At 32.6% G+C, this 14314-nt stretch overlaps 2 protein-coding genes across 2 annotated transcripts; one reads left to right on the forward strand and one right to left on the reverse strand.

Moving 5' to 3' along the window:
* Positions 175 to 5761, reverse strand: LOC109336472. Its single transcript, XM_019573084.1, has 6 exons — positions 5356 to 5761; positions 3260 to 3429; positions 2872 to 2930; positions 1701 to 1726; positions 1235 to 1604; positions 175 to 1026 (listed from the first exon to the last, which is right to left on the reverse strand). The coding sequence occupies exons 1-6, from the start codon at positions 5519 to 5521 to the stop codon at positions 570 to 572; spliced, it is 1248 nt and encodes a 415-aa protein (XP_019428629.1). The 5' UTR covers positions 5522 to 5761; the 3' UTR covers positions 175 to 569.
* Positions 10936 to 12697, forward strand: LOC109334955 (translationally-controlled tumor protein homolog). Its single transcript, XM_019570946.1, has 5 exons — positions 10936 to 11135; positions 11757 to 11830; positions 11954 to 12082; positions 12172 to 12329; positions 12459 to 12697. The coding sequence occupies exons 1-5, from the start codon at positions 11108 to 11110 to the stop codon at positions 12574 to 12576; spliced, it is 507 nt and encodes a 168-aa protein (XP_019426491.1). The 5' UTR covers positions 10936 to 11107; the 3' UTR covers positions 12577 to 12697.

A 14314-nucleotide genomic window follows, 5' to 3' on the forward strand; every position in this document is an offset into this window, starting at 1 on the left:
TCAACTTAAAAACTGAATATTTTTAGTTATTGAGATGTAATATATAACATTTTATATTTTCTAAAATAAGCACTTGACAAGTGATTATATTTTAAAACAGCAACTACAATCAATTCGATTCATGGTAGTTCTCATGCTAGTTCCATGACCTGGCTCAATTATTGCACAACAGTCTACAATCACTCATGCCACAGTAGAGATAAAATTACTCAAATTCTCAATGCAAAGCATTTGCATGAGCATTGTTATCACACATAAATAGTTGACCAATACAAACCCGACCATGGTTGCTCTCATCCACTTGATTTATCACTTGAAATGATAATAACCCCTGATTTTTCAAAAACCCTGATTTTCTGTCACATTTTCCCAACTAGATTGTTTTAAGACCTCCCAAGAAACTAGAGGAAGCAAAAATCAATTCCCAAGCAAGCCACGGTATATGGTCTGCCATAACTCGACAGACCCGAAAGGCCAAAGCATTATATAACATTTCTCAAAGCATACATAAATTCCGATTTTCCACAGTAATGGGTAGTTTGCTTCACAGTAAACAGGACAAAAGTATATCATCGATTTTGGGGAGGCATTCTATCTGATGGCCTTAATCGAAAGCTGCTGGACCTGATACTTGGATCTGACCTGCTGACAGCTTGGTGGTATGCTCTCCAGCCTGAATCTCTATCAGCTTGGCTCAATGACAATGAAGGCAAGGGATCTCTTTCCCAAGAATAGATGTGACTTGGTATATGGTTAACTTCTTGAAAATTGCCACCTGATGAACTCGATGGGATAAAAAAGAATCCACCATTTTGGTCTGATGATGTGGCCACTGGTGCAATTTGAGCTGGCCCACTATGACTGCTGGACCTTCGGGTGCCAGAAGATATAGGTGTCCGCATTGTAACTGTATTAGGAGGCTGTTGTTGTTGATAGTATTCCTGAAGTGCCTGGACTCTGTCACGGGCACGAGCATTGCTACCAGGATATGGAGGGATCATTGACGAAGCAGCTCTGGCTGCAGAACTGCAGAAATTAAATGAAATGAATGTCAATATTAGGCCTGAGCGAACTTCCATGAGCCAGCAAAGATGCTGATTTCTATCTTTTCTTTATCTATAAGTTGTGTATAACCAAAAATCATCGTGTATTTGGTGCCATAATACGGCTGCATCACATTACATTTTCGGAAGTTCACTTGTGCAAGCAAAAACATGTTATTAAGGTACATCACCTGTGACCAACAAGGAAGGGATATCTTGGTACATCTGAACCACCCCTGGCAGACCTTTGAGTACCAGATGATACTGAGGGCTGATCAGCAGCAAGTAGATGGCCACCGGAAGTAGAGAAAGGGGGAGAATGGTTTTCCCAACTGCGATAATGAAGATCCAGAGCAGGAAACGCGTAGGACGTTGGCATGTCACTAGGCAAAGATGAGCCATTCCAGTGGCTGAAGTTAGATCCTTCTGAAACAGTTCCACCCGAGTTGGAGGATGATGGATGTATTGGACCAAAGTAAGCAACATATGGGCAAGGATGGCTAGCAGATGATACAGCTGTTTGTTCAGCAAGTAGAGGATGTTGTCCCACAACATCATGATCTGCATCTCATCATTGAAGTAAAGATTAGCATATTCACTATGTAAGCATCAACTGAAGAAAAAAAAGGAAACATTGACGGGCAGAAGGGATCTCACATGCAGTTGATGAAAATTCCCCTTCCCTGGAAAATAAGGAACAATATGAGGTTTTTTGTGTGTGTGGGGGGGGGGGAGGGGGTCTGGAAGCTTTAAATTTGAAAAAATGTTAGAAGGTTAAATGATCAATTAATAACCAATTTATATAAGTTTACAAAAAAACACAGCAACACATTCCAACAAGACTCAACCTACATGTTGAGCAAGTGCAATCAATTTGACAAGCTTTTAAAATGGAACAAAATATATAGCACCATTTTGACATGGTGGCAACTGGCAAGCCAACCCAAAAGTTCAACCTATTTTGACATATAGCATTCTAGATAGTGCACATCCTAAAGGCAGGAAAACATTTTTATCATTAAAACAATCTGAAGTATGATTTAACAAGTGACATCAAGATTAAGGGTTTGATTGGAGGAGCTTCTAAAATATGATTTTTTTTTTTAAATATGCTAGGATGTAATATTTGAGTACATGCATTCATGATTTAATAGTTTTTATGTAATGAAACAGGTCTTTTTAGATGCACCAAAATCTAGCTAGAAAAAATCACTTCTTCAATGCTTTTACAGTTTTTATAAATACTCCAAACATGATAAAAATTGGACAAAAACAGGTCCATTATGTTTATGATCCCCACTTCCCAAGTCTGGTATGTCAAATTCTGGCTTTAAACAATTGGGAATAAAATGGTCTAACTAACACTACTGCCTTCAAAACCCTCATGCTCTTCTCAGGATATCCACAATTTTTTCTAGCATCTGTTATTCACCAAGTAGCTGGTTCTAAGAAATATTCTGGACTTCAGATATGTTAATACCATCAGCAGCAGCTTTAACCACATTTTGCTTCAATTAATTTAATTAAGTTCCAAATTAACCACATATCATTGAAACAATTGCTTATAATATATGGTTATGTCAAACCAAGTTTGGTTAATAAGAGTCAAATGAACTAAAGTCAAGGGCAGTCTCAATACCCTCAAATGTAAGAATTATACCTTAAAAAATGCCTTCCCAAAAATCCCTAACCAACTTTTCTCATAATGCACACAACAGAAATCCAGACACTTCAAAGAGCATACGAATATAACAAATAACCAGTCGAATGTATGAATTTAAGAGGTATAAGTTTTGTATGCACATTCTGGTATACTAAAAAGGCTTACTCGAAAGATGATGGAAGTCGGGTCAGGTTACCAAACGGACACCACTGGACTCCAAAGGACTGCAAAAACCGTTAAGAAAAATAGTAGTCAAATGGTAAGCTGAACATTATCTCTCCACATAATGGAAAAGAACAAGAAATAATCTCAAAAGTGGTGATACCAACCTCGAAAGTCCAACCACTTCTACATTAAAAAAAATGGATTTCATGTAGATTTATGTACTATATAAATTGTGGCAGAGAGTGTGCACCACCAGATTAGTGGTAAACTTGGTAGACTTTGACTAGCAGATAGACAGGTATGGGAATGAAGGCATAAAATAGAACACAATCAAACCATAAATCTAACAAGACTGCAACCATTTTTATGATAGATACAGGACTATTACCATTTCAGTGTAGCTAAGATCATAAAAGTCCTCATCATGTGCCCAGTCATCCATGCTAAATTCTGGATATGACCGAGAACCATTAGCATAAAGCCACTGACCTTTCTCAATCTTCCGACAATTAGGACATTGCATTGCCCCTTTTATATTGAATGCTGAACCAATGCAATCTGAATGATATAACGAAAGTAAGAAATAAGCATAAGAATGTGATGCCAAAGGATAGAGCTATCAGCATATCAGAAATTAAAATATACTAAAAACATGAAAACTAGCTTAGGTGTCAAAATATTTATTAGTGTTAGACATTAGAGCACTGGTATAGGCCCCAAAAATTTCCACTTTCCCTTTTTACGCGTCCACCACTAAATAGCTTAGGTGGTTCAGGTTCAAGGATATTTGGGAAAAGATCATAGAAGCCCACACGAAATCTGACCTACCAGTGTTTGTATTACTGGAACAGTATTGAGCTACATGAGAAAACAAGAGGAAAGATGCACCTTAGTGCTCCCTCTACCCCATATAAAATGATAAGAGAGGGGAGAACATTACACAGTGGAGTCTCCCTCCTCTATATCATTCTCCCTTCTCATCCATTAAATAAATAAAAAAGGAGTCTTCTCTGAGGATTAGGTGATATGAGAAAGTTGTTTCAAATCCAGGTTTATGCTTAATCCAACCTAATTAATCAATAGTGGCATGCAGTGACGATATCACAGTGGAGTGGAGCAGAGCGGCAGGGCTCTTCAACGTGAAACACCATAGGTTGCGTTTTTCAGCTGCGGTCATCGCAGGCATGATCATGGCTAGAAAGGCAGCCTGTAGCATCCGTGCCAGAGCTAAAAATACCCTTTTCAGGCAATTTGGACCTGTTTCAGGAGAGGTGGCTGATTTTTAAGCTAGAAGAATTGGGGTTATTTCAAATTTCTGATTCCTTTACTTTTTTCTTACCATTTCCGCTTTACTCATCAAATCTCAATACCATCTCTTTATCTTTTCACGTGCCTTATTTACCCTCACTGAAACTCAGTAAATGTCCACTTTACCCTAACTTTTAATATCTCCCACCAGACCTTCTTCCTGAGGCCCACACTGAAAAATAAAGAAATCACATACTTTGGAGGGGATTCCTGCTTGCCAGAATGCAAAACAGTGGAGTTGCAGTCTCGTCAGAGAGACAGGGTCATTCCAGAAACACTGTAATGACGATTGGAGGCGAAGAAAATGTGGTGGAGCCGAAAAGGACGTAAGGGAAATGGTAGGAGCCTTAATAGTCAGAAGGGTAAAATAATACTTGTAAAAAAATAAAATAACAAAATTTAAGTAGAAGGTGGATGAGTATTAACCTAAAACTAAACCCCGAAAGAGTCCAAAAAAAAGTAACGCATAAGTCATCACCGCATTGGAACGCTATGACATTATTTTCACTGTCCTCAATCACACATGGAAAAATCTAAAATGATATCTGTGTTTGGTAACACTGCTATGGAGCTCCTCATTGCTTGACAGGACCTATTAACCGTGGTCAGCAACTTACTCTAATAAACATGAAACAACTAGATATGTTACTCAAGTAAACTTCTGGCAAATTACTCAAAATGCTAGAATTCGAGTCTCTGACCAATTCAACAAGACCAATATGAGTCTGCTAACTGCTGCAAATCTTTACAACCAATCCAGATGTTGCCAAATCTACCCAAAAAAGCTAACCACCACAGAAACGAGCAATCCATCATAGCATCAAATATTAATCCCTCCTACTATAAATCAAGATTGCAAATATCAATTAAAATTTGATAGTTTCCAACAGAAAGATATATATCCATTATCCATATCTTGCCATACATCAGTTTTCACTTTTCACAGTAACTTCCCTCCTAAGCTTTGTCTCAATCACAAAAGACACTAAAAAAAACAAAACAAAACAGAGTCCTAAAACCTTAAATTTAGATCTCAGTTATTCTACTTAAAATCGATTAAAACAGAGCTAGGCAAAGTAACATCTACCATTGAATTCAAACCCGGAGCTAAATAACTCAAATTCTACAGTTCCAATCCAAATAAAAAATCCATAAATTCATAGAAAATTGAATTACCAAGATGAAATTGATGGCCACATTGTAGCTTCGCCCACGATCTATCCCCATTATCGGCAACGACCTCAAGGCAAATTGAACACGGCACTGAACCAAACGACTTGGTTCCGCCGCCGCCGCCGTCGACGAGCTTATTATCATCGCCATCGTTGTCATGAAGAACCATTACAAATGGGAGAAGAAGATAGAAACCCGAATAATCAAAGGAATGAAATAGAAGAGAAGAGAAAGAAGATTAATTGAAAGTATTAATTATTGGTGTGTTGTGTTTGAGTTAGAACGTGAAGCGTAAGACACGGATTTGAAAAGTAAGGGAAAGAAAAAAAGTTGTACTTTGTGTTTGTCTGAATCTCTGAATTTTGAGATCTATCAGAATTGGTTGTTTGTTAGGGAGAAGAAAAGGAGAGGACCAAGTACTCGGTTTTCGGATGAAACAATAAAATTAATATATATATATAATTTATTTTCCCTTTTCTCTTCTGGTTGGTTTTACTTTGTAATTTGTAAGTACTAGTATATTTCCTTTTAACTTTATAAATTTTTATTTGTAAGTATCATCATATTATAACAGAAATACTAATAATAATTATTATAAAAATATGATTTTGGGAATAAAGATGTGAATAAGCTATGAAATGGTACAGAAGTTATTATATATTAAAAAAAATGATTCTGTACAAAGTGAGACGTAATATAATGGTATAACTGCCTTATGTTCTGATAGGTGGTAAAGGACCATAGGAATTTTAAATATTTAATTAATAAAATAAACAAATATTCTGATAGTCAATTAAGTTAGTAAAGTTGATGTGAACATTTAACTTCAAATCACTAACATTAAGTGTTCAATTCTATGAAACACGTGCCGAGATAGTTAAGCATACCTTAAAAATAATTAGTTTTTTACCTAAAATAGTAAGTGAGTTATCTTAGATAATACCAAAACTTCAAACTACGAGTGTAACAATATAATTCCCTCCATCTCCTCTCATAAAAAACTTTCCCAATAAAAATACTACAAGATTATTGTAATGAAAATTGGGTAGTAATGTACAAACAACAGACGAAGATAAATCTAGCAACAAATTAAATTTTTAAGGGAAATGAATTGATTACACTAAAATATTAAATTTGAATAGAAATAGATTCAAATGAATGTTGGAATATAACTTACAGAAGATGAATGTTGATATGGTCTTGAATAAAGAATATTAGAGGATGCTTTGGTAGAGAAATTGGATCAAATAAGTTGGTGTGATCTTAAAAGGAGAAGATTGAAGATGTGTTGGAGAAATTGGACCAAATGGAAGGTCATCTGATTTTGATTTTTGATGAAGCTAGGTTGAATTGTTTGATTTAAATATTCAAAGAATAACATCAAAATTGAATTAAGGCTCTCAATTCTATACCATAATACATTTTAACTTCATTCAAATGTTAGAATTACAACTTTAACTGAAATCCAATTCTTATATACTGGGAAATGGTTTTATGATATTTATTTGTTTTAACTATGATCTTAATATTGTAAAAGTTTTAAAAATACCAAAATTTAAGCATGATATTTTTTTCCCTCTTTATTCAAAGAAGATTGCACTTAGATTGTTGTAGATTTTGCAAAGTGGGGGTTGTCACTCTAATAAAAAGATTGTGCACATATTACTGTAGCTCGCAACAATTTTGAATGACAAAAAATAATCGTTATTGGCATCAGGTTGCTCTCTATTATACGATTTCTTACTGCACTGTAAGAATCGCTCTCAAATACACCCATAATATGACTACCAGTGTCAATTCTCGAATTCTCACAGTATGGTTACCCGTGTCAATTCTTTTTTCACAATACTGACTACTAGTGTTAGTTCTCGAAATTCTCACTTTAGTTGTTTGTGCCAATTCTTAAGTGTCACAAAAAGAAAGAGAGAAAAAGTTGTCGGAAATGCTTCAGCGAAATATAAAAGGGGAGGGGGGAAAGAAGTTGTGAGGTAAATGCCTTGAACTTGGTTTAAATTATAATGAGGAAACGAAGCCTCTATCTATAGCTGAGGCCTTCAATGACTCTCTAACGACTCTTTCACTAACGGTTCTATTACCAATAATTCTATTACCAACTGCTCTATTACTAATGGCTCTATCATAATGGTCGAGATCTCCTTCAACGACTCTTTTATTGTTGCGTGTGTGTTGATCAAGTCAACACACGGTCCAAATCCAAAGACCCCAATAAATTAAATAATAAATAAATATTTTACTAAAAAGAATGTTGGATCATAACTTAAGACTTATAAAGTCTTTTAACTTTCTTTCTCCAAGCAAAATGAAACTAATAAAAAAAATTTATTTCACTTCAAAACATCATTATTTTCTAAAATGCAAATTCCAAGAAAGTCGCCATTAAACAATGTAATAATATGTGATTAATAAGAGCAACCACTTTATTTTAATTGTCTTATTTTCAATTAAATTGTTCATATCATTCAAATATGTGATAGTTAGGTTTTCTGGAAGCTTTTTCATTCATATATAATAAAAAATAAGTAGGATATATCACACCACAATAACTCATTAGAATAGGTGACCACATAGGTTGTCTCATAAAATATGTCACTCTATATGTTATTGTTTGTAATTAATGGGAAAAATATATTTAAATTAAAATTTTAATAATTAATTATTTTTTTGATCAATCATAAACAATAACGTATTGAGTGGTACACTTTTATGAGAGAACAGATATCTACCCTTAGAATAGTCGGTATGTTCATGAAATTATATATGGTGTTTGTCATCCATAAAGCACATGGAAGGTCTTATCATAAAGTGCCTCATCATTTTTAGGATGAAAATATGATTTGATGAAGTTTACAATAAACATATTGCATCATAATAAAATTCAGACAAATAACACTAGTTGATGATAATTTAGTCGAATAATAGGCAGAGCATAAAAAATATATAAGGATACCTAATGCCATCAAAATCATACAAGCCTTCTCTCCTTAACTTTATAAAAAAATGATTGCGTAGAGGAAAACAGAGAAATATAAAAACACTTCATTGACATCATGTTTCAACAAGCTTGAAAACAGATAATTTAGAATTGATTTTTTCAAGTTTAGAGTTGAAGAAATATTTCATTTCAGAAATAGAGTTAATTCTGTTTGATGTCATAAGAGTCATCTAAAATTGGTTGAGCTTGACCCTTTGACTATTTACTTGAGTATTGAGCTCTTCCAACAACAAAAATTTCATTATTATAAATTAACCAATGGTAATCTTAACATCAGTATTAATAAATAAAAAATCACAGTATAAAATAAAAAAAATAAGTTATACATTCATGCTTTTTTTTTGTATGATTAAATGAAAAACAAATGAACTGGCCCTAAAAACATGCAATGTCCCCCAGTTGAAGAAGGTTTGACTAGTTTTGGTCCAATTTGCAAATTCAGTTCACAATGTCAATATTTTGGTCTCACATTTATTCTATATTCTTATCCCACTAACCATGGCATAAAATGCTATACACTATACAGTATAAAAACAGAAAAGAACATGTTTCACATGACATGTATGTTCCTTGCCACTGGCTTTCTCAAATATATCCACTAAATTCTATTACCAACTGCTCTATTACTAATGGCTCTATCATAATGGTCGAGATCTCCTTCAACGACTCTTTTATTGTTGCGTGTGTGTTGATCAAGTCAACACACGGTCCAAATCCAAAGACCCCAATAAATTAAATAATAAATAAATATTTTACTAAAAAGAATGTTGGATCATAACTTAAGACTTATAAAGTCTTTTAACTTTCTTTCTCCAAGCAAAATGAAACTAATAAAAAAAATTTATTTCACTTCAAAACATCATTATTTTCTAAAATGCAAATTCCAAGAAAGTCGCCATTAAACAATGTAATAATATGTGATTAATAAGAGCAACCACTTTATTTTAATTGTCTTATTTTCAATTAAATTGTTCATATCATTCAAATATGTGATAGTTAGGTTTTCTGGAAGCTTTTTCATTCATATATAATAAAAAATAAGTAGGATATATCACACCACAATAACTCATTAGAATAGGTGACCACATAGGTTGTCTCATAAAATATGTCACTCTATATGTTATTGTTTGTAATTAATGGGAAAAATATATTTAAATTAAAATTTTAATAATTAATTATTTTTTTGATCAATCATAAACAATAACGTATTGAGTGGTACACTTTTATGAGAGAACAGATATCTACCCTTAGAATAGTCGGTATGTTCATGAAATTATATATGGTGTTTGTCATCCATAAAGCACATGGAAGGTCTTATCATAAAGTGCCTCATCATTTTTAGGATGAAAATATGATTTGATGAAGTTTACAATAAACATATTGCATCATAATAAAATTCAGACAAATAACACTAGTTGATGATAATTTAGTCGAATAATAGGCAGAGCATAAAAAATATATAAGGATACCTAATGCCATCAAAATCATACAAGCCTTCTCTCCTTAACTTTATAAAAAAATGATTGCGTAGAGGAAAACAGAGAAATATAAAAACACTTCATTGACATCATGTTTCAACAAGCTTGAAAACAGATAATTTAGAATTGATTTTTTCAAGTTTAGAGTTGAAGAAATATTTCATTTCAGAAATAGAGTTAATTCTGTTTGATGTCATAAGAGTCATCTAAAATTGGTTGAGCTTGACCCTTTGACTATTTACTTGAGTATTGAGCTCTTCCAACAACAAAAATTTCATTATTATAAATTAACCAATGGTAATCTTAACATCAGTATTAATAAATAAAAAATCACAGTATAAAATAAAAAAAATAAGTTATACATTCATGCTTTTTTTTTGTATGATTAAATGAAAAACAAATGAACTGGCCCTAAAAACATGCAATGTCCCCCAGTTGAAGAAGGTTTGACTAGTTTTGGTCCAATTTGCAAATTCAGTTCACAATGTCAATATTTTGGTCTCACATTTATTCTATATTCTTATCCCACTAACCATGGCATAAAATGCTATACACTATACAGTATAAAAACAGAAAAGAACATGTTTCACATGACATGTATGTTCCTTGCCACTGGCTTTCTCAAATATATCCACTAATCTGCTAGGATAAATTTATGCTACTGCTCTCTCTCTCTCTCTCTCTGTCTCTACACATGATTATCTATTCATTATCATGACATAATCATCTCTCAGTATTTTAGTTTCAGATTTCTTTATTTATTTTGTCTATTTTTCCTTCACAAAGCTAATTCTCATAGATATCTAAAATAATCAGAAATTTGACTTGTGGTGAGATTCTGAATTTTGAAGAAGCTTACCCAAACAATTTTGAAGTATAAACTGTTTTTTTGTTGTTGAAGAATAATCTAAACCAAACAAAGGTTGTGCCCTTTAGATTTTATCGAAATTAAATCGATTTATTTTCGGAATCCAAATCTAATCAGATAATAACAAGTAACACAAGAGTAGTAAACGTAAAATTAGATTTACCAAAAGAAAAATCAAAGTAAAATTAGAATTAAAAGAAGAACTAACAATGGATTAGGATTGAGGAGAAAAAAGTGGAGCTATCTTAGCAAAATCTAGATATGAGAAATCCATCATACACCGAACCCTTTCTTCTATAAATACTCACCGCTTCTGATTTCCTCAGTACTCACAAAAACTCTCTGTTTCATTTGATTTTCGAATTTGATTTGTTTGATAGTAAAAAAACTGCAACCATGCTTGTCTACCAGGATCTTCTTACAGGTAAAACTTTGATCTGCTTTGTGTGTTTTAGAATCTTATATGCTTAGATGAACGCTTCAAACTTGTTCCCCGAAGTGAATTTCGTGTTTAATAGTACCAACTTTCATTGTGATTCCTTTTATTCATACCTAACTTTTGCAATCATGTAAGCTAGCTTTGTCTTGGTATGATTTTTTTTGTTTTTGTTTTTGTAAAAGCCGTGATTGAAGCAGTGTAATTAATGAACAATAGACAATGGATTGTTTTTTCTCATCTTTATAATCACAAAAATGTGATTTTATAATAAATAAAATGATAAAAATATTATTACATGTTGTCTTTAATGTGTTATTGTGTGACACTAATGGAGAAGATTTTTACTCATTATTAATGTTATCCAAAATTAGATTTTTTTTTTTTACTATTTGTGGCAGAAATATAATTTTCTAAGCAACTTGTTTTATTTGGTTATGGGTTTTACTTGATCTTATTGTTAATTATATCATATTTTTGGAATGATACTTACTATTATATAGTACTAATATTTAAGATTGATTATTGTTCTTGATTGTTGATAGATTATGTAAATAAATAGGTTTGATCTGATGGATAATCATCAATTTTTTGATGATGAAAATTTAGGTGATGAGCTTCTCTCTGACTCATTCCCCTACAAGGAAATTGAGAATGCAATGCTGTGGGAAGTGGAAGGAAAGGTTAGGAATTATTTGGGTTCTTTATTTCATTGTATGCTTAATTTTCATATCCCCAAATACATGTCTATAACAATATGTTTCATTATATTTCTCACTGTTATTTTATAATGTGGCTTTTGGCAGTGGGTTGTGCAAGGGGCAGTGGATGTAGATATTGGTGCTAACCCTTCTGCTGAAGGTGGAGCAGAGGATGAGGGTGTTGATGATCAAGCTGTCAAAGTAGTTGATATTGTTGACACTTTTAGGCTTCAGGTAATGTACATATCTAATTTCTTATTTATTTTTACAATATGTTCAACTTCATATAAGTGTATATATTTTTAACTTTCATTTAATTTCAGGAGCAACCCTCTTTTGATAAGAAGCAATTTGTGACTTATATGAAGAGATATATTAAGTTGCTGACACCCAAATTAGAGCCAGAGAAGCAAGAGTTGTTTAAGAAGAACATTGAGGGAGCAACCAAGTTCCTCCTCTCAAAACTCAAGGACTTTCAATTGTATGTGGTTTTCATTATATTGTCTTTCATCTGATTTGGTTTTATTGGCTTTGTTTCATAATCATTTGCTATTTGGTAACTTCCTTTATGCTTAAATAATGCTCATTGGTGGAGTATGAATGTGTGCAGTTTTGTTGGAGAGAGCATGCATGATGATGGTAGCCTCGTGTTTGCATACTACAAGGAAGGTGCTACTGATCCAACTTTTATCTACTTCGCTCATGCTTTGAAGGAAATCAAGTGCTGAGCACATGCTTTCAAGAGCTCTAGTTATGATGTTTGAGCTTAAAAACTCTGTAATTCTTAAACTCAAATAGCAAATGGTGATAATGTATTTTTAATAGCAAAGTAAAAGATTAGATATGAAATCTTGCTCCAGAACCCAGTTTAAGCATAATAATTCAACCTTGTTTTCTTCTTCGCTTGGACTTGAATAATACCTTCATGAAAGTCCTAATAGTTCCACCTGGGAAAAATCAATCATTGTCCCCCAATATCAGCATACAAATATAAGACACAATTTTTTCCTGATCAAAAGCATTAGCATTAGATTGAACTAGCAAATGAAAGAAGAAGCATAGACTCTATGTTTCTGTCTAACGATCTGTATGTGAGGTTGGCAAGGTTTATAGGAATGGTTACGTAGGGCTCCTTTTTACATCAACAATTGTATCTGTTTTCTCTGTTGGAAGTATTGTTCATACTTCCTGGTTAATTGAAGTTTTTAGTTATGCAAAAGAAAAAGCTCCAAACAAAAGTGTCAATACAGTAGCAAGAGTTAATGAAAATGGCATTTCAATCACCTGTATTCTAAACAAAAATCCAATATATTTGGTGCCTGCTTCTAACTCCAATTAATCATTATTTAAGTTGTTGAAAATAAAAGTGAAAGCGTGTTATAACACCAATTCCACAATCATAGGTTTTAAGAAATAAATTAATTATTGTTTTCACCCAAAGAGGGTGAACATTTTTGGAGCATATATTTTACAATAGAAAATATGCATATATAGAGAAAAATTGAAGACAAACCTTTGTCCCATAGTCACAAGTCACGACTATAACAATCAAGGTGGTTGAGGAGTTCTAACATTGTTCCTTATACCTCCCACACCACACTCCATCAAATAACCCACAAATCTTATCACCACTTGGTTCATTGCTTTCGCCACAAATAAAGATAAGGGTTACTTGTCTTTAATGTTCTTCTATTTTATATCTTAACTGATCAGAAATGATACATAAATAAAATAAATACTTCTAAAAACAAAAGTAATATTTTTATGTTAACTTTTAAAATCTGATTGATGTAGAATAGAAAATGAAACATCATTAACGACAAGATATTTCTATAAATAGATCACAAGGTTGCTAACATGTAGTACTTGAGTTGAGCCAAAAACACAACCCTACCTAAAGACTTGTGTATTAGTGTTGTGTTTTTTTAGTATTACGAAGACTATCTGTCCAATAAGGAATTAATCATTTCAGTGTGTTAACTTATAATCTATTTGTATATTAATTTTTAAGACTCTCACCAACATATTTTATAATTAATAGACAATTGTACAAATCCATTACGAGTTCACAAAAAAAAGAGGATGTCACCTCATTGGTGAAAATCCATTAACTATTTAATTTTTGTAACTTCATGTTCATTTGTTGTTTTGCATAAGTTGAATGGAGTGACTTATAAGCAAGATGGTTAAAAGATTAAAAGTCATCAAATTAAAATCCTCACAGTTAACAAAAAATGCAAATAGTATTTTTATGTTTTTATATTTAATAATTTTTTTACCCAACTTTAGTATTTGTGGGAGTTTAAACAACCTATTTCAATTAACCATGTGTGTTTTATTTTTAATACGTTTTAAAGTCTGTAGGGAATAGGGATTCATAAATAAAAAGGGGTTCTCTATAGATTGCAACTCAAGTATAATTTGATTAATTTCAAGGTTTCATTCATTAAGCAAGTAACATGAATA

This window comes from Lupinus angustifolius, chromosome LG20 (genome assembly GCF_001865875.1).
Source record: "Lupinus angustifolius cultivar Tanjil chromosome LG20, LupAngTanjil_v1.0, whole genome shotgun sequence".
NCBI lineage: Eukaryota > Viridiplantae > Streptophyta > Magnoliopsida > Fabales > Fabaceae > Lupinus > Lupinus angustifolius.